Source organism: Vollenhovia emeryi, unplaced genomic scaffold (genome assembly GCF_000949405.1).
Source record: "Vollenhovia emeryi isolate VEMERY1.0 unplaced genomic scaffold, V.emery_V1.0 DF939147.1, whole genome shotgun sequence".
NCBI lineage: Eukaryota > Metazoa > Arthropoda > Insecta > Hymenoptera > Formicidae > Vollenhovia > Vollenhovia emeryi.
The window spans coordinates 915,171-936,167 of NW_011967219.1; the positions used below are offsets into that span (position 1 = coordinate 915,171).

Sequence of the window (20,997 nt, forward strand, 5' to 3'; positions counted from 1 at the left end):
GAAAAGTCGCTTTTTGCATCTTTATACCTCGAAAACGCTTTGGGCTGTGCGGATCGACGCCAAAAGTACTGGACCCGAGCGTCGAATCGTGACATCTCGAGCGATCGGTGTGCGTGCAAACCGATTATATCTCGTGCGTCGCGCGCGACTCCGCGCAGTTGATTCGAACGAGGCTGCGCGCGCATCGCGCGGCTTCGAACGCGCGCAGTCGCTTTCGCGCCATCTTGCACCGTCAAGCGTCCCGTTGGCGTAAGCCGCTCCGCGTCGTTAAGGTATGTTTACGCATTATTGCAACTAACGCAATGCCTTCGTGTCCGGTAAACATTCGCGAAACGCCGTCAAGAGTTCGAGCAAACGTTGAACACACGTCTCGATTGAGGTATCAAACAATCGTTTTCTACACAGATTCCTGGCGTTCCTGCGTCCTCCATTACTTCGACGGCGTCGTAGGCAGGAGACCTTTCCGCGGGCGCTGCGTAAGTGAAAATTAACTTTCGCGAATTTTCCTCGAATCCTGCTCAACTCCTATACTTGGTACTTAACATTATTTGCTTGTCTACGTCCAACTCGACACTGCAGGTATTATGCTCTTATACTACGGGGCTCTTGAAGCGAAAGATGGTCGTCGAATCTTACGATTCCACTTGAAATTGTATCTCGACGCGGTATACGTGACGTCCTCTTCTTTACGACGTAAATTTTTCATCAGTTTCTAACCTATTTGTTCACAGAGGTGGTGTAATTGAGGTGTTTACAATCCGAGGTGCGAAACGCGGATAACCGCGGCGTCTCGCGACGCATTAGAGACGCGTAAGGAGATAAAAAGCGGCAGGGGAAGAAAAGGTGATGTAAAAACGCGAACAATCGTGTCGCTCGATTCAGACGCCGAGCATCCGTTATACATTTTGAATGATGCAGAATGTGCGAGATCCAGCACATTCTGGTGCACATTTCAAACGAATTTTTGAAGAACGTGGTCATGTAAACATTTCCATACACTATATATTGTATATGAATGCCGTACGATAACGAGTCGTAAAAAGTAACTTTGTGCAATCTTGAGTGTGCGTATCGTCAGATTTTATTCACTTATTTATGCGGAACGCCGAGCACTTGCAATGTGCGATAAAATTATTTTCTCTTTTTACCACAATTTAGGGTCTAGCCAGGCAAACTTGTATAGCGCATAAACATATGCGTGAGGAATCTGATTGGGCGATAAGTGCATGCGTAAGGAAGTAGGCCAATCAATTTCTTTATGTATGTGCTTATGCACCTTTGTAAATTTATCTGGCTAGATCCTTAGGCTCGCCATTACCCTAGTAGCACAATAAATTGGCGCGATATTGGAAAATAATGTAAATCTAGTATTCCCAATATTATAAGACGCCTTCTCTTATTTAGCAATATTGGTCTAGTATTGTATCAATTTAAGACCAATATTCTTATTACACTGTTAAATATTGGCCAATGCACTTGCAATACAAATTTAATATTATATAATTATTATCGTGCAATATTTACATTTGTTCCCTGGCCAATATTGGCTTTACGTTGGACAATATCGGCCAATGCATTTCTAATACGACCAACATTGGACCAATATTTAGCCAATGTTTAGCCAATACACTGCTACTAGGGTCATAATAACGTACACGTACGCGCGCGCGCGTCAAATCTTGTTACAAGTTCTAACTTTGTATTAGCAACGTGGAATCTTTATAACCCATACAGCACGCATGTCTAAAAGACATCTTTAAGACGTCTTTGAGTTGTCTTTTAGACACACATATCTAAAAGACGACATAAAGGCATCTTAAAAATGTCTTTTAGATATGCGTGGTGTATGGGAATACACGTGTATACGTATATGCATCATCTATTCATCCATCAGTAGTGAGAAAAGAATTTTGAACGCTTCAGGCCCGATTTCACCAACGTCGCTTAACTTTAAGCTTAGTTTAATTCGTCCTTTGTCTCTTTCCAACTGTTACTTCAGAAAGGGACAAACATGAATTAAACTAAGATTAAAGTTAAGCGACGTTTGGTAAAATCGGGCCTTAGAGCCACTTTAATTCCGATTTATTTTAATCGACGATTAACTTTCAATACTAACAGATTATCTGTCAGCAAGATATCTCTCTCTCTCTTTCTCAAATATGTATTTTATTCATCACGTTGGCGATTCTATTGGCTGAGTTATGTCCGTTTCTACCGCTGCAGATTAACTTTAATCTCGGCTTAAATTACTTCTCATCATTTTCTATTTTTTAAAACTAGGAAAAGATATAAAGTGAGTTGAACGGGGAATCAGTGAGAATCCTACATTAGCTTTATTTTCAATGTATTGTGCAGGAACCTAACTCGACTCTTGTCGTTTCCACCGAACCTCGTTTGGACCCTATCTTAACATTTTATAAAGTAGGATTCAGGTCCAGGTTCAAGGTTTAGTTTGGTGTCTCCACCGCAAGAGAGTTCGGCCCAACTCAGAGTTCAGCTCTTTTAGTCACCTGATCTAAAACTCTGCATCCTTATTGGTTCTCGTAAGTAAGAAAAAGTAGGAAAATTGTATTGGGTTTATGCAAGATTCATACTGGATCAGATATCTGACGTCTGACGTCCGACGTCTAAACTTTTGGACCCAAGAAGTAACCAAAAGAGAAAACCAATCGTATTAGATATCGGGTATCCGGTGTGAATCCCTGCGAGCCACGTTGAGCTGCGGCGATGCGAGTCGACCAATCAAAAGCTTACCGGAAGCTTCCTGCGTTAAAATTGAAATCTTTCGACTCAGGGCCAGTTTCACAAACGTCAGTTAGCTGCTAACCGAAGGTTAATTGATTCTCTGTCTCTTCTTAGATAACAAAATAGAAAAAGATAGGAAGTTGACTGAACTCTGGTTAACAGTTAACCGACGTTTGTGAAACTGGCCCTCAGTGCTGCTTGTTGCCCTGCACGCCTTATCACAGTTCAACGCGGAGTCGCTCGAGAGTTTCACGCATAGAGGTGAGGAGGTGAGTACGGAGTAATGTGCGAAAGGTGTCAAATTGGCGGGCGATCACGGTATAATCGCCGCGGCGTTAATCCACGTTAATTAACACGTCTAATCGTGTATAATTACACGCGTTCGTTTGCGTCCGCGCTCGAACGAGCGCGTGTCCTCGATGAAGCAGTCACTCCATTCAGATAACAAAATGACGGTGAGAGACGGCATAGCGTGTATTTTCGTATATTAGACGTCATTAAACGCCACGTTATCGTTTTCGCTATCTGAGTTAGACCTGCTTTTTATAGCTGAACGTGCACGCTTTCATACTGAAATAGATGCATGTTTGACATTTGGCAAAAGCGAGGAAGGAAGTTCTCGTGCAGTCTGCCGCGATGATAAGTCGCAAGTTTGTCGTAATCTCTGTGCGAATCTCTTTTTCTTGCTTTCGAATCGTCTCGATTGTTATTTCGACGGCCGATGTTCGTGGTTGAAAGTAGCAGTCCTTCGGTCCACTTTCTTATATTAAACGTTGAGATCGCTAGTTTTTTCAGGCCCGGAATCCAGAATTTAAAATACATTTTATCTTCCTCAGCGCGGTACCTCGTGTCTAAAGGTCCGAACACAATGCCAGGCAACAGAGACAGAGAATTTCTGACGCGTTGGATTTGTCGAAAAAAAGTTTCCGACGCATCCAACACGTCAAAAATTCTATTCCTATTGTCTGTTGCCATTGTATGTTAGTGGCATTGTACGATACGCTTTATATTTCTGCCATTGCCCTACGCGCGCAAGCGTTGGTTAAGGCACACGACACTGTTTTTTTTTTGCTGGATTGCTTGCGAGAGCCAATGGGGATGCAGAGTTTTAGATCAGACGACTTACGGCTGAATCCTGATTGGCTCTCGCAAGCAACCCAGTGGAAAAAAAAACAGTATCGTGTACCGTTGGCTTTAATATTTAAATATGGCGGCTCCTTGGAGGCGTCGCGATTATGTAACTTATTATAAATGTATCTACGGTTTCCCATTTCCTAAGTATTTCACCTTGTAATACTTGTTTGTAATGCGTTTGTTATTACTATAGCCGTAACGCGATTACGCTTCCTGTATATGTGCGCACATGCGTGAATGCGCACGTGTGCATGTGTGCGTGCGTACACGTATACGAATGCCATGATATTTATGCATATAGTTATACGTAATAATAATTTACGAATAACTATTTTATCGTGCGTTTTAACTAAAATTCCTGACGGTCTAGCAACAAATTCCTCTGCCGCCATGCCATCTCGAAGAATTCGATTTCAATCTAATAACAGAAGTAAACTGTGCCATTCCCCAAACACGTATGTCTAAAAGACACCTTTAAGACGTCTTAAAGATGTCTTTTGGACATGCGTGTTGTATGGGTCGGCTTTACGAATATACTTTATTTAAAAAAAGAATAGATTCTTTAGCTAATTTGAATCAATATAATCCCACTTTCGTCCTTCAATCAATTAATACGTTGACACAATTTGACAGAGAATTATTTCGATTAATCTAATCGGTTAATCTACTAATTTCTCACCATATCATATTTTTGGCTTAATAATTTCTGCTTGAATATATTAAAGTCATAAACTGACAGAGATAATTTATTACATAATTTACAAACTTATGAATTATTTTATTACATCTCTTACTTATTTTAAATAATTGATGATCTCGTTCTTGCCCATAATGGACTCGCAATTTTGCCGCCACATTTAATTTTATCGCTGTTAATTTTATATTCTTTTATTATTACGTAAGCCGTCGTCGGTTAACTTCATCGTCTTGTCAAACATTTAAATTTCAAAGTGCGCAATAAAGCCAGGTATAATTAGTGGCGTATTGCTTTTTATATTAATAACAGTAATGTTTATCAGCTGGTGATTAACGATTGGCGATCGTTTTCTTGTGTTATTGGTAATTCCCCACTGGCGATACGATCTCGAAACTCTTCCGGTCCATTTCAATCGATATCACATATTTCTTGCTTACGCACATATGCATACATGTGTAATGTTGAAAAGCAACTTTCCTTAAGAAATAAGATAAGCATAATTCTCTTAATGTATACGTCTCTTTATATGGAATATCTTTACAGAGATCGAAGTTGCTTCAAGGATCTGTGATACGTAGATACACATCGGATCAACGTATCATTGTTGCTTAATATTTTTTTTATGAATCAAATGCAAATAAATATGCTTATTACAACGCAGAATGCATTCGTACAAAAATCTAAGCCGTATCGAGAATTCATAATGTGGAGATATCGCGACAGCTAATAAGAAAAATGCCCCAGTAATTCAACTAAAAGGAAAGCGCGATCAGTTGTATATTTTTATCAATAAATAATTAATATAATTGTTAACGAAATTAATATAAATCCGCGTAATAATTTTAACATAAATGTCCTAGTGAAACATTAACAATATACTTTTGTGTTTAATTTTTCTAAATTTCCGAAAACGCTTTTGTTTTGTTAAAAGATACGCCAATTAAAAATATTATTTAATAAACGTACAATGACTGAGTATGCATTATCCGACAATCAGGGCATGATTCGTTTTTTAATTTATTAATAATCAACACAACCGGGATTATTTAATAAATTGATTAAAATTATTGACATTTATTAATTATTTCATTGCGTATTATTTTTCGATCACCGATAAACAAAAATATTATTTTCGTTCTGAATTTCTGAGACGCGAATCATAGATCAAGCGGGCTTCGAGTTAAAAACCTAATCCACAATGTGCTTGTTGCGCTTGGGAACATTGTATTTGATACTAGCAAATCAATACGCATGTGAAATTTACCGATAACGTACGATTGCACAATGTACAATTGGTCACAAATTTTTTCAACGTATTGATTGGCCACAAAATCGAATGTTTCTAGACGCAACGGGCGTGTTGTAGATCAGGCCAAAAGGACCCGGCGTCGTAAACTGCAACGTTTGAATGTAGATCCATCCGAATGTGTTCTCACTTTCTCTCAACCTTCCCCTTGACTTTTTCTCTCCTCTCCGTCTCTAATACAGCAGGGGGGAACACCTCTATCCGAGTCATATCAAGGATCCGTGACATATAGATGCTGCGCGCAGCAGCAACAACTGAGGTCGACTCCTCTCGGCGAAGGTTCTCACCCCACTTTCGGCCAGATACAATCCCCACCTGGGCACTCGTTGCGCACCCACCCCACCTCAGGTTCTCCAACAACACCTGTCGTTACGACGGCGAACGACTGGCTTTCCGCCAGTCTGACGTATATACGGCTGTCGCAGGTTCTCCCGAGATTCTTGTCGCGTGCAGTGGAGTCCTGTCGTCCGCCCGTCGTTCTCTCTTTTCCAGCGTGGCGATTTTATTTGTCGCTACCGCGCGACACACCGAGGTTGTCGCCCGAGCGCGTCTTGGTTTTTCGTTCGTCGTCGCGCGCGGAAAACTGTGCCCGCCCGCGAGTCAGTTGCGAAATCGCGCGGGGGATCTTCAAGATCGGGGGATGCAGTGATAGCGAGGAGAGATAATGGTTCGTTGTGTGGAAGAATCCCGGGGATAATTTGGGCTCTTGCGAAATTTCACGCGCCCCGACAGGATCGTCAATCTCGAGAGAGATTTACGAGACTCGAGATCGATCGACTTGCGCGCTAATGCTGAGATTCGATTGTCGGATTGTGATAAGCCGAAAGATAGTAGCGCGATCGTCGCGCGATCTCTTGACGGATTTACCGCGTGATTACTTATTTCACTGTCGATTGTTAACAGCAATATCTGACCGAGCAACCTTACTTAAATTTCCGTTGAAATAGTTGCATTACTTGCGCAACGTTTTCACGTACTGCGGATAAATCCGATTGTCACGTTGGGGGACAATTTGCTCTGTTGAGTTCGATTATTAATGACATATTAATAACTAGCTTGTAATTATGGATCGTTAAAGGCAATTCTGTTGTGGGTAGTGTTGTCAGTGTCGCGGATGATTTAGAAAGCATTCGATCGCGAAGACTCGCAAATCGGAAATTGGCCGATTCACGCTGCACCGCGGGAAGACGCGCATTGTGTTCTACGCGGAATCACGTGGCGCACGCACTGCCGTGCCACTTCGGGACCAGTCGTACCTGTAATTCCACGTCCACCACGTGGTCGCTCGCAATCTCGTAAACACGCTTACCGCATCGGCTCGATCTAGGAGAGTAATCGCGTCTGGCCGATCGATCGCTTTCCGAAAGTCGCGCTCAAAGACTCGTCTCGAGATCGAAACCAGTATAGGCCTCGGCAAACTCGATCCACATAAATATGCGCGAACGGTCCTCGCGCCGGTCTCGTCGGGATTTCGCAAATAAATGCGAAATCTGGGAGAGTTCATTGAAATTACACGTGTCTAAATCGCCCTTTGTTTAGCTATTTATGAGAGATAATTCGGTCAATTACATACACGAAAAGAGACGGTTTACATTCGTCGAGTGTGGCGCGCGATTGAAGGATTGCAGTGAAAAAAATTGTTAAAAATTCTAACGTGAGATAAATGATTGCAATTAGGATCAGTGATAAGTTAGATTTTTAAATGGAAACCTCGGCCCTTGATTGATACTGAAACTTATGCACTGGCTATCGATTTACAATACTTTAATTTCTCCCGGAAAGATTTAACAACGATTGAAATTGTCGTAATAGCAAACTGTCCGATCGCGATGAATATAAGCAGGCTATTTTCTTCCACACATCGTACAACGAAGAATAACGAGAAACGATAATCTATTAGCGGAACGACTTGTCATATACGAGAATCGTTGTGTGAAGAATATTAATTGCTTCGCCGATTATTCGCCGCTGATTCGACGCAAAAGAAGATGGCTCTACAACGTGGAAAACTTCTGAGAGACAAGAATAGAAGCGTCGGATTTGAATATCAATGAGATTTTTCGACTCGCTTCCGAGACGGAAAAGCGATAACCGAGGAAACTTTGTTCCCCCTTGATACTCCAACAAAAACCTATTCACGAACGGATCTCTTCAAAGAGACATTTCCGAGAAGATAATCTTTTAAGAAGTGTTGACTTAAAAATAATCCTACGAAAAGGGATTACGCGAAAGAGAAATTTATAGAAACCTGCGCCGGAAGAACATCCGAGGGGAAATTTTCTGCCCGAGTATTCCGTAAAAGGAGACGCACGTCGGAGGAAAATTTAATTTACAAAAATAATACTCGGGAAGGAGAAATTTTCTACGGAGTATTTTCACGAATGCGTATTCAATCCTCAGTGAATAATACGCTTGGGCAGAAATGCCAATGTGAAACATTAATGAAGAGATAGTTGAAGAAGATAGTTGAGAAGATTCACGACGATCTCGAGGAATTCTTCCGACGACATTCCAGGACTCCTTTTTAAGACGCTATTAAAGAGAAAGATACATCTGTACTTTCTTCCTCTCTCCTTGGACAATCGCTTTACTCCCTCGGTTCCCTCGAAGGGACGTTTCTGGAAAAAGATAGCAGCGAAGCAGCTCCCTTCGAGTCTCGTGATCGGTTCTCATTTTCAAAGCCGATCGTTCTCCACTGCTCGGCTCCTCGGTGAGAATCGATCAGCTGATAGACAAGAATGACACTCGAAGTGGTGCTCGTGCAAACGCCGCGGGGCGTCGCGACGCTGGGTCGGCGAATTAAGCGTCGCAACTTCGGCTTTACGTAATGTCAATCTGCTGCTATTGCTGCTGCTGCTACTGACACCGTCGGGTGGGACTCGTCAAGGTCACGGGCCGCGGAAAACGCGCTGCGGACCTGTAACAAGACGCCGCCGCAGCCGCAGCCGCCGGTGATTCTACTAATCTAGTGAGAAGCAAAGCGTTCCGCTAGTTAAGCTGAACGAGCGGAAGCCTTTGAAGGGGACAAAGCTGGTGGAAAGACTGAAGTAATTCAGTAAATCGATCGATTTAACGGATCGAGGAGAAGGTGGGGAGAGGAAAGAGGCAGGGAACTTGAAGATCGAGAAAAGTGTGGAAAATCGGACGAGAAACGTGAAGAGTCGAGCGAAGGATTAAAGAATTTGAAGCTTATAGAGACTTGTGTGTTAAATCATTATTCGTACGAAGTGAAGTTACAAAGTTGAAGAAAGTGACGGGGAAATCAAAATTAGCTAAAGTTCAGTGGAAAGGCGGTACGCTGATCAGTTTGAGCGAATCGCAACGCCGGCTGACCGGCCTAAACTTTTACGACATTTGAAGCAAGTAGTTTCAGAGGCCAAACAGATTACCGAGGAAAAGTCCGAAGAAAAGTGGATTGCAGTTACCTTAAAAACACTTTGAAGAATTCAGGAAACATCCGTCTGAAGGAGTTTGTCTGGAGGAAAAAGCAAAGCCGGGACAGACATCTTCGGCCGTTCTTAAACGAAACGACGACATTTGAGGCAAGTAGTTTCAGAAGAAAAGGGTCTCGAGATAAAGTCCTAAGAAAGCTGAGTACAAGGCAGTTATTCTAGAAAACTAAATGAAAAATTAAGGGAACATCCGCCTGGAAGCCTGGAGGAGGAAACAAAGCTGGGACAAGACACCGTCGGTCGTTCTTGAAGAAAACACCGTCGGCCTCAAGGCGACGCTCGAGCCTTACTCGCGAAGGACGTTGCAAGTGTCTTTTCCTGTCGAGATATCATCGGACACGTCTCATCGTCTTCCTGGATCAGGCGATCGCGTCTGAACGGCCTTCGCAGAAACGCTTCGGGAATTCGCGAGAACGCGCGCCGAACGCGCGTCACCGAAGTTTCGGACGGTCGCGTGACTCCCGTTGTTGTGTGTTGTTGTTAATGAAAGTGCCCGGCCCGTCCTCGCAGACTCGCCGCGGCTCTCGGCCAGCGCGGACGCGCATTACCGATCCTCGCGCATCGAGTGTCCTCCCGAGCTCCGAAGGCACTTTCGGATTCTTAGATCGTCTCTAAGGTTGGTTATTGAGCGTGTCGAACGACCCCGGACCCCGCGATCGGGCGAATCTCATTGCGACACCTCGGCCAATTTGGATTAATTGAATCGATTCAACGCAGATTAAATGCCCTGAATGGCCTACTTAATTGAACGGGTTAATTATGAAATATTCCCGAATGGGAGTATCAGAGGAAATCATCGTTTCTTACAAATTTCAACGTACAGAGAGTAATAATCTTATAATTTGTGGCACATTCGACGAGCAGTTTTTTTTTCTGAAACAAAAGTGCAGAATCGAACTTTTTCGTCCGAGTCTTTCATTTTGAGATAATATCGATTTTGAAAATTGAGAAAGTGAAGATACCTTTGTATGGTTTCGAATGCACATTTTACTATGCCGCGGCATGTAAAAAGATGCCTCGACTTTCTCAGTTTAAAATCATATTACAACGCGATCGCACATACAATGTGTTCCTTGATATGTAACTTTTCTAACAGTTTATTTATCAAATGAATTACGATACTTTTTTTTACGTGCGCGTTAATAACTGTTGAAATGAGTTTCGGTACGATTGTAATGTAAGATCGTTGAGGAACTAAAGAATACACACAAATATTACTAAACCTTGAAACTTTTAAAAATAATTGATCTCAAAAGCGTATGGAAAGTTTTTATTCTATATTATCGGCTTATTTTTACGTGTAACGTCCCAATTGCACCGTCAATTACGTAACCCTGCATTATATAAGTTATTTATGCAGGCAAACTTGTTTACGTTATACGGTTAAGGAATTTTATTAAGGGGAATTAAGATAGTAGAATTTAATACGAAATATAGGAAAAAGATTTTCCACAATCATGGCTGTTTACATACCTGCTGAATATTTCTAACTGAATTATTAGAACGGAGAACCTTCGGCTCTAATCATTAAGAGAAATCGTTAGTCGAATACTCATTATTTGGGTAGTCATAAAATAACATAGTATTATAACCATTAGGAAGTTCGCATATTCAAGGCTCCTGTGTTTAACATACGACGTTATTGTCTGCCATTTAGATTGGAAGAAGACACCGAATGCCCGGCGCTGCAACGCCCTGCGGGACTCTCAGGCCGAACTTTTGGGCAGGATAATGAGTGTTAGAATCGTTGTGAGCGTCACCGAGCTCACGAACATGGACGCCAAGGACCGTTACGTCGTCGAGGGCATCGGTGAGTCTTTAGATTTTTCTCTTAAAATGTTGCCGCGATCGAGTGATATCGTTTCGCGTTAAAAATAAGAGAAAACAAAACAGGAAAAGAGACGATTATAATAGAGCAGTGTCGAGAACTGCGTCTTGAAGAAAACACGTCGCATCCTAGTCTCCTACGTTTCCGAGCCTCGTAATCACGTGTCTTTTTTTTTACGTGCTATCTGGACGTTTTATCGTGCAAGCAAGTTATTGTTTGATCAAACTAGATAACCGAAACCTTATATTATTTTTTCGAGCGAGACACGCTGTACGATGGTCTGAAGTCTGGAGGAAAGCCTCACACCTGAAAATTAAATATTCGAGTTTTTTTTTAATTTTTAAACGCCAGAATTTTGAGCGATGAAACAGCGACGGGCGCGTTTCAATACACATTGAAAACTGGTACTGCCGAGACCACCTACGAGCATCTAATTCTCTTTTTATCGTTCTTCACACATCATAAACTGTGCTTGTAAAACAAGAAAGATATATCATGTCGTATAACGCATTTTATATCGACGATTTTATTTACGTATAAGGTCATGAAACTCTCGTGCTGCGTAAAAACGTATTTACAAATTGTAAAAAGCAATTCGCATTTTTTACAGCGGTATATCTCGTAGATCAGAATATCATTAATGCGTCGGAGAAGGAAAAAGAAACTGCATTATATCAATACAGCGTCAATAAAGCATTTTTACAGAACGCACGCGTTAAATTGTTCGACTTTAAGCAAATGTCTGCCAAAATGTCAACAAATATCAAACATGATGAAAAAGTTACTGTTACACATTTTTGTACAGTTATACATAACACAGTTCGAAAATAACAATCAAAATTGGGAAGTTTAGCGCCTGGCCAGCTTCTTCAGATCTCAGACCACCGCGTGTCGATTATTCGAACGTACGAACCCCTCTCCCTCCCTTGTTCATCGAGATTCGTTCGGATATGAGGCGATTGTTACGTAAACGATGTTATGTGACGCAAAAAGCGGCGCAGCACAAGTAGCGACTATAAGGATAAGTCGGATTTATATATAACGACTTTCCTTGTTCTATATCATTCTAATGGCGTCCAGGTAGATAGTGCGACGCGCGCAGTTTTCGTTTGCTCGCGAAAATCAACACGCGTTGAAAAAGATATTATACTACATTTCTTTCAGCATAGATTTACACGCAGATACAAATGTACATTATATTATTTGAAATTCTGGTCTGGTCGCAACTTAAAATTGACCGGCTGCTGGCAAGACGAGAACGGCCAATTTTTTGGCTCTCGCGGACAATAAGCGCGAAACAGACAGCGCGGACGCACGGAACTCTTTGTGCGGATTCCCGGTAAAACGCGCATTGTTTTCCAATATTACGAGAGACTGCGCGACAGGCCTCACCTGAATGCCCCGATCGCGCACGCCAAATCGACACGTACCTATGTCAACGCGCGTATGTTACGCTAATAATACACCCGTTAAGTACTGTCGGTCGGCGCGTTTACACACAATTACGCGAATTTGCGCGCGATTCGCGACCGCTAACGTCGCCGTCAAATAAACACCCGCACGTCATTTACGGGACTCATTCGCACGTGGCAGATGAGGCCTGCAAATGGACCGCGCCGCGTCTCGATCCGACCGTCGCGTCGCCCGTCATATGACTCGCGCCTGAGATCTATTTTCGATACTCCGCAACTTTTGCCCGAGAAATTTCTGATTAGCAATCGAAAAGAACGGCGTTCGTCTGGTTCGCATACTCTGCAACAAATTTTAATAATTTTTCCTGTAGTTAAGCAACTTAACATTTCAGGAAGATCCTACCCGAGTCGAAATTTTGGCCCTATGTTGAATTTTTAATTCTATTATATAGTAGGCCCTAAGTAGGCAGTAAAAGACAGTAAGACTGATAGTGTTGGACATTTTTACTTTTGCCACTTTAGCATTAAAGTAGGCCCTTTTAAGTAGAAGCTAAAGTAATTTTTAGAATTAATGATTCAAGGGAGTAGTAAAAAGTATAATGTCATCAAAGTAGATTATTGCTGGTCTATATAGGTGTATAGATCAGCTAAGTGGGTGTAAATTATCCTTAAAAGTGTCAAAATAGTACGAAAATTTCGACTCGGTGAGTGAACCGGAGGTTCACGACTTTATATAAAAAAAAAGAACGAAGAGAAATTCTGCTATGCGATCTGCAACTTATCCTAGTATTATTTTGTGCGTAAAAGCCAATAAAAAGATTTACAAGCGTAAAAACTATATTCGAATGTGTCGGTAAAAAAGATGACTTTAGGATCCTCTTAAGTAAAAATGATCTATGCGTTACTGAATATGGACAGAACTAAGTGAGAGAATTGATTAGTATTACTTTAAAATCTTGGATATAGAAAGAATAGCTACACGCGATTTTTAGTTACGCGGGGTAAAATTCGTAAAGTTACAAATAATCCAAATAATTCGATTACTAATTGTGGGCCCTAAAATGGGTTGCTGAACTGTCTTCTCTTTTCCCCAGAGTACTTTTGGGTTGAACTTCCGGAGCGAAGAGAAACTCTTCGATTTTCCGTAAAACCCCCTTCTGCTCTCGTGCGTCCTTTCCGCGGAAACACTTTAGTCTCTACTTGTAAGACAGAAAGTACCATTGGGAATTTATTCCCATTGAAAATATCGAGACCGTTGGATAAGTAATACCTGATAAATTTTAATAAGGGTACATTATTCTCTGTCGTAAGTTGATAAATAATTGATAATTTCTTCCAAGTCGTCTCGACGCCGAGAGGCGCGCTTCGCCCGATCTAGATATCGGGTTTATTATTCGATCTGCCGAGCAGATAGTATTGCTCGGCGTGATTAATAGATGTTATCTGTGCAAAAAAACCGGTATAATTACGCCAACGTCGCATTATATAATCCTCCACCGACTACTCGTGGCCGTCTGCGCATCGGGAATTTGCGATATTTCCCGCGTGAATTTATTGCCCGTTACAATCCTACGTCATACGGTTCCGTACTTGGAAGCTATTAAAAGATCCGTGACTGTCGGACTAAATAGAAAATTAATTCACTTGGAAATTTTATGCACCCCCAGAAAGGATTTCTGTTACTGCAACGAAAAATATTCTTGACGCATTTATATTTCTCGCGGCCTTATTTAGTATAAAAATAAGGCAACATCAAAATAAAATCAATAATTCTTATTCTCCTCTATCGAATTCAAAAAGATTGACTTACTGTATTGAGACAAGAGTAACTTATATAAATGTAAGTTTAGAATAAATTTTCCCTCCATCTTACAACGCGCGAAGTGGGCACCGCGATATTCGACAAAAGACGACACCTACTATCATTTTATTCTAGATTTTATAATTTTTCATTAAAATTAAAATATTCCTTTCTCTATAATATAATAAATATGATTGACGTATCGATCCTATTTTATGATTCATTGAAGTGTAATAGCATTGGATCCGGAAGTGTTTTCTGTGGGTGTGGAAAAGCTTCTGAATCCTCGTCGTCATCCTATCGCGCGTTTCAAAATACTTCAGTTAGTGCGGATTATCATCTTTGATCGCACGTGTCGCAATTACGATCTTGATATAAATTTTGTATTCACCGCCTGTGTTTCCGTTATCGTAAACACTGGCGGGAGAAGAAGACTCTTTTGGAGCCGAGCTAGTTTGCACGCCGATCACATTTCTTATTCCTCCCGTACTTCGTTCTTTGTGGCTTACACTGTGCCACGTAATTGATTCAAGAAACGCCCGCGTCACATCCATCGATTAGCGATCAAATCTCCGGGGAATAATGATGTATCTTCGCATGACAAAGCAGAAAAAAAACTTTGTAATCTAATCTAACGCGGTTGGACTGTAAGGAACGAAAGGTTGGAGCACGGGAAGCGGCGATAAGCGAACAATTACATTATCGGTACGTGATAATAGGCAGTGGCCAATTAGCTTTATGACGTTCTTTATTCCATCTACGCTTTGGCTGTCACGCACTCCTTATCGCGCACCTTCGCGAGGATGCAAAAATAACTCGTCCCTGACATTGAAGCACGTTAGCAAGACGTCCCGCAAATTTGTTCGTAAGAAGACGATTTAGAGTGCTACTCGTGAGAAACGAACCATGGCACTAGTCCCCAAACGTGAAAAATGCGAGAGATATTTTCAAGCATAGAAATCTCTTGAAGTTACCAGTATCAGTGATCAAGCTTTTTAGTCGACATTAACCGGCCAGTGTTTTAATGCAGAAAATTTATTGCGAAAAATATTACCTCAGCCAGGGTTTGGACTTACTCTCTAGGCGGGCGTCTCATCAATTCGACCACTTAGGCTATTATACTTATATTTTCAAGGCTCCGAGAATCGCGGAGAAATTCCAACTCAGAAATTCCAACGATTTCTTTAGCCAAATATCTACCTGCAATTTAGAAGCTTGATGTAAAAACCGAATCAACTTCGGTCAACATTTTCAACGGCGGACACTCCGGGAAAAGAAGGACAGTTAGCAACCCATTTTGGGGCCCACAATTAGTAATCGAATTATTGGGATTGTTCGTGACTCTAATCTTTTACGAATTTTACCCCGCGTAACTAAAAATCGCAATTAGCTATTCTATCTATAATATATCCACGATTTTGAAGCTGTACTAATCAATTCTCTCAATTAGTTCTGTCGATATTCAATAACGCAAAGATAATTTTCGTTCAAGAGGCACTAACCGAAATGTTAAGTTGCTTAGCTACAAAGAAACGGTCAAAATTTTTCCCAGAGTAGAGTTACGAACAATCCAAATAATTCGATTACTAATCGTGGGTCCCAAAATGGTTTGCTGTCTTTTTTTTCCCTAGAGTAGAAAGAAAAGAAATATCACACTTTACAAACTTTTTGTATATTGTACCGAGAAATTTTAACAATGATAAAATTATTATACAAGTATTATATTTGTAGAAAGAAAATGTCAAAACGTTTTAACTCTTAATTTCACGGGTTGACGGTTTCGATTACGTTAGATCGATTCTCAAGGGGCAAGAGGCAAACCCGTCTCAGATTTGAGTTTCAGGGTAGCCGAATCCGTGTCGCTCGTGTTCGCAGAATTCGGTACTCGGAGGCGGAACGCCGTCGTCGTCGCTGCTAATGAAATTCGCCGTGGTTCTTGGTGGCAGTCGCGGCACCAAGTTCAAGGTCGTTATGCTCCGCGGCACGTTCCGCGACTTCCAGCGGATGGTATCGACGCCGCTTCCACCTTCGCCGCCTTACCTGGCGGTGGAGGTGGACGCAAACCCATCGCCACGTGCCGGCCCGTCACGTGCACGTCCTCGTGGCGCGGTAAATAAATCAAATCCGCGCGTTTTTCATTCACTTTAGAAAACGCGCAAACACGTCCCAGTCTCGTTAAGCATGCGAATTCCTAATTGAATCTGGAAACACATTGTCGGGATTCTCTCGCGGTCTTTGCGAGTGAAAAATTGTCGGCTCGGATTCTCGTCTGTCGATGATAGGAAATTACGCGACGCTTACAAAGGAGCAACGCAGGAATTGTCATTACGTCACGGCGTCAAGAAATTAAATCCGCTTACTTTTCGTTCCTGCTGCAGCGTCTTAATTCCCTCCGCGCATGTGGGAACATTTTCATTTCGCCGATCGCAAATAGTCTCAGTTCGCTCGATATTTCTCCAAGAGTCGTTGTTTGGCGGACAAAAGAACATAAACGCTATTTTATCTTATCGTGGAACGTTAAAAAGACGCACGGTGCTTACGTAACGTGAACTTATTTCTTCTTTTGCAAAGTAAATTATCATACGATGTGAATGCAGGCGGCTCCGACGTTATACAAATTGAAATATCGTCAATTTGTTTATTCAGCACGAGAGCTCCCAGTTTTATAGACTTTTCCGAGGCTCTTACGAAATATTCAGATTGAGCTTCTTTACGCACACTTGAGACAGTAATAATGGTGTCCCGTTGAAAGGGAGTCGCGCATTCTCGAAAAACTTGTGAGCCTAAGAATTCATTTTATTAGTAAAAACGTGCGCGCATCGATCATCCTCTTCCCCGAACTTTTTAACGTTGAAGACATGACGACACGCGTATCTCAGAACTGCAGCTGCCGAGCGCTGCCGGGAGATTAATTAATAGCCAGGTTGTCGGACACACACCGGTTGGTAGACAATGTTACAGTGGACAATCTTCGAGACGCGGCAGCAGGAAGCCACTGAAACGGTCATAATGGGGACGATAACAACTGACTCACTCGTTTACGCTTAACAATGCCCGTAGCCGGCGATTACGCAAGGCGGACCTTTAACATTTCGTTCATTAACGGAAATATAATTCGCCGAATAAGAGTCGCCGTGACGTCACGTCCGCGAGGATCATGAATCCCGAGAGCAACGAACCGCGATCATCCGCGCGTCATCTCTTGTCTCAAAGTCCAGAGACCCGGAGATCCCGGAGATGACTTCGACTAATCCTTTCGTTTATTCAGGATGCGTTAAGGTGTGGCTCGTTTTTTCTTACCGTCCCCACGTGGACTTTGAACGCCGTTGTGATCCGTAGAATTGTCCGAACAATGATTCTCGAAAATTACACGCGGCCTATTTGGCGTTTAGACGTCAGTGCCAAAAGTACCGATGCTTTGGCGTTTAATGAAAATTAATCGTGAGAAATAATGTAACAATGAGTCACTATAATACAATGTGCTAAGTAGTACATCGATTAAAATGATAATTAGCAATTGACGTAATATTAAAGGAATAACGATACTGGAATTCTCTCACGAAGGTGAATTTGTACGTGCGCGCGTGCATCGAACACAAAATAAAACATTCTTCATCGTTAATTCGGCGACGCCTTCAATCTATACTTGTGTTACACACTTACTATCTTGATACCGTAAGTCGGGATAATACAACAATGTGTGAAATATTTTATAGGATATTCGATAACTAAAAATTTTGCACTTTAGAATAATTAATTATTCTGGAGTTTGCTTTGCTTTCATAAAAGTGTCATTAATTATTATCTCTACAAGGAAATGAAATCATCCGATGTTAAATCTGAGTTTGGAGACTAAAATATATTTTTTGGCATTAAGATTTGGACATTAAGACGGCATTCAAGGTGACATCGGATGAAGCGTGTTCACCGCGCGCGTCTCTGTTCTTTAATTTACAGAAAGGTTCCTTCTAAAACGAAAATATTGAGTCTAATGCTTATTCTATGCAAAGTGTGGAAACAAACCAGTAAAATATCTCGAAAATAAGACATTTGAGGAGAGAATTCTATATTCTTCAAATAAATCTAATAATAAAATAGATTTGATATCCGACAATTGTCTATTGAGATTAACGTTCTAAATCTGAAGTAATATACGATGCGCGTGATGATTTTATAGTGCGCTTTAGCTTTATAGTGCGTTAAGCTGAATCAGGGGATCAAATAAACGAGCGCAAGCAAACACGAATGAACAGCCCGTTTCTACGAATGACGTCGCAAAGACGAACGAGACTAATTTTACACCCATGAATACGCCTCAGTTTGCTTATTTAACACATCCCTAATCTTAATATTAATTATTATTCAAGTAATTTCGTTTTGTCATAATAAAATAATTTTATTGCACGTTCGTCCATAAAAGTTCGCTCGTGATCGTTCGTGCCTGCCAGCTCGGTTTGAACTTATCTGTAAACACTTATTTTGCATCACTCGACATTTCGTGCGGCGTACATACTGCTATTGTACATAACACACACACGCACGCACGCGCGCGCACACACGCGCGCACACACACGGTCATCTTACTGTCATTCATGTGGCGAGCCGGCAAGCGGTGACGTTTTATTTCTCATTGTTTGTGATTATCGAAACGCAATCGCGACAGATACCGCGAGGGAAAACATTATCATTTTCTACGATTAGCTATTATCAGCCCGCGCTTTTAATTGTCTCTTAACGACCGGCCATTCGTATCGAGTCGACGACTACGCGTGTGTATCGAAGCAAACATTTCGTGCGATTCATTTGCGTTATGTTTCACGGTATACGCGACGGTAAGTGGGCATTAAAAATTAACTGTTGTTTCATTGTTACATTAAATATTCAATTGTTTTATTGCAATATTTTTATGGTGATATTTTTCTTCAATTATTAACCAATGTAGAAAATTGCTAGACGACGCTAGACTCGCGAATTCTAATTAAAGAAATTTATTGCGAAAAATATTATCTCAGCCAGGATTTGAACCTGGACTTTCTTACGCTCTAGGCGGGCGTCTCACCAATTTGACCACTGAGGCATCTTAAATTATTAATTCAACTCGCATTTAAGCTTTTAGTCATTTTCTAATGCATTTCGTCTATCATTTTTTTAATTAAACGATTCAAGTGATAGAAAGCTAGTTATATCGATGTTTCTTAATAACGTGAGGTTGAGATATGTTCGAAATATCCCGCGAATGCTAGATTTCAATTCTATATTATTCTGTCTATCCGGCGTTTCAAGTAGCTGTTAATATAATTTTATTAATTAAATTTCCCAGAGAAATTCTTCTTTTAGACGTAAGACAATAGACGTCTAAAAGATGTCTTTTAGACATGCACGTTCTCTGGGTTGCCTCGCACAAAAATAAATTTTTCTTTCCACAGTTTTGACGGATCGTCGTGGATCTGTAACAGTCCGATTTCAAGTCGAGCGGCGTGTTTAATCGGCAAATACAAACGCAGGCATTCCCGCGTGTATCAATATTTGCAAATCGCGCAATAGTTGCTCGGCGTTTTACATTAATTCATTGGAACTCGTTGTGCGCAATTGATCATGCACGGGTTACGTGTGTGCAGTAAAACTGTCGGGACATCCTGCAGCTGTACACACGCGGTCAGCTAATTGCCCGCCTAACTCGGGCAGATTTTGCGTCGTGCGTGCGCAGAAATTTCCATAAAAATCATCGTGTTCCGGTGCACGGGTGCGCGCCGTGATGCGATCCGAGGCCGATTACGTCTTCGTTGTATTACGTATCATCTCGGAGGAAAGCCGTCCTGTTACGTGTTAGGTAATCGATCGACCGCCATCGCGAATCCTCCGCATCCATATTCATGGCCGCCGCGTGTCGCTTATCGCGGGCACGAGAAAACGGCGGCCTGCAAAATAACCGAATTACGCCAAGTGCCCCGAAAAGTGATGCAAAGCGATCAAAGTCGTCCCCTGAAGGGGGCTCCTGAATTCTCATCAATAATACATTCGTCTGTTTGAGAATTTACGTCGAGCGTCTGAGTCATCTTCGAGCCATTTATCGGATAGGGCTTTCGTGTGAGAAAATTTAAACGAGGTTTTTCGCTGAGACTTTTGAAATAAAAATCCCGAGTAAACCGCTATCCTGGTTTCACCAACTTAACTTTAAGCTTAGCTCAATTCATTCTCTGTCTCTTTCGGTTACTTTAAAAGGAGACAAACGTGAATCGAGCTAAGAATGAAGTTAAACGACGTTTGGTGAAACCGGGCCTAAGTAGAAACGACACAAAAAAGTCATCCAAAACGCGTAATTTTATTATGGGATGTATTGGACGTACAATCTTAGACAAAAGTGCATGAAATTGGAAATACTTAAATATCTACTCTTGAACGATAATTGGAGTCTTATTTGTACTCCTACAAAGGTATTTTTCACTTTACAAATGTTTTTTCCTGAATTATTTGCGATTTTTTTTCACTTATGAGCCCAAACTTTTGATAATGAAAATACTCTGATTTCAATTCTTAATAACGTCAAATATTTTCAAAACTAAAAAATTCGTGCCGACAGCACGAATATCTCAAGTTATATTTTATTATATTTTATTTCTTT

The 20,997-nt window shown here is 41.4% G+C and overlaps 1 protein-coding gene across 4 annotated transcripts in view; it reads left to right on the forward strand.

Annotated features, from left to right (window-relative positions):
- The first annotated feature begins 5,675 nt into the window (after positions 1-5,675).
- Positions 5,676-20,997, forward strand: part of LOC105566035 — an 89,175-nt gene continuing 73,853 nt past the window's right edge. For 2 of the 4 annotated variants that reach the window (XM_012019726.1, XM_012019729.1), the window contains exons 1-2: positions 5,676-9,950; positions 10,992-11,144. In XM_012019726.1, coding sequence (XP_011875116.1) covers positions 11,066-11,144 — 79 coding nt within the window. In that variant the 5' untranslated portion in view covers positions 5,676-9,950; positions 10,992-11,065. The remainder of the gene's footprint in view (positions 9,951-10,991; positions 11,145-20,997) is intronic. The other 2 variants (XM_012019727.1, XM_012019728.1) reach the window with 2 other exon arrangements.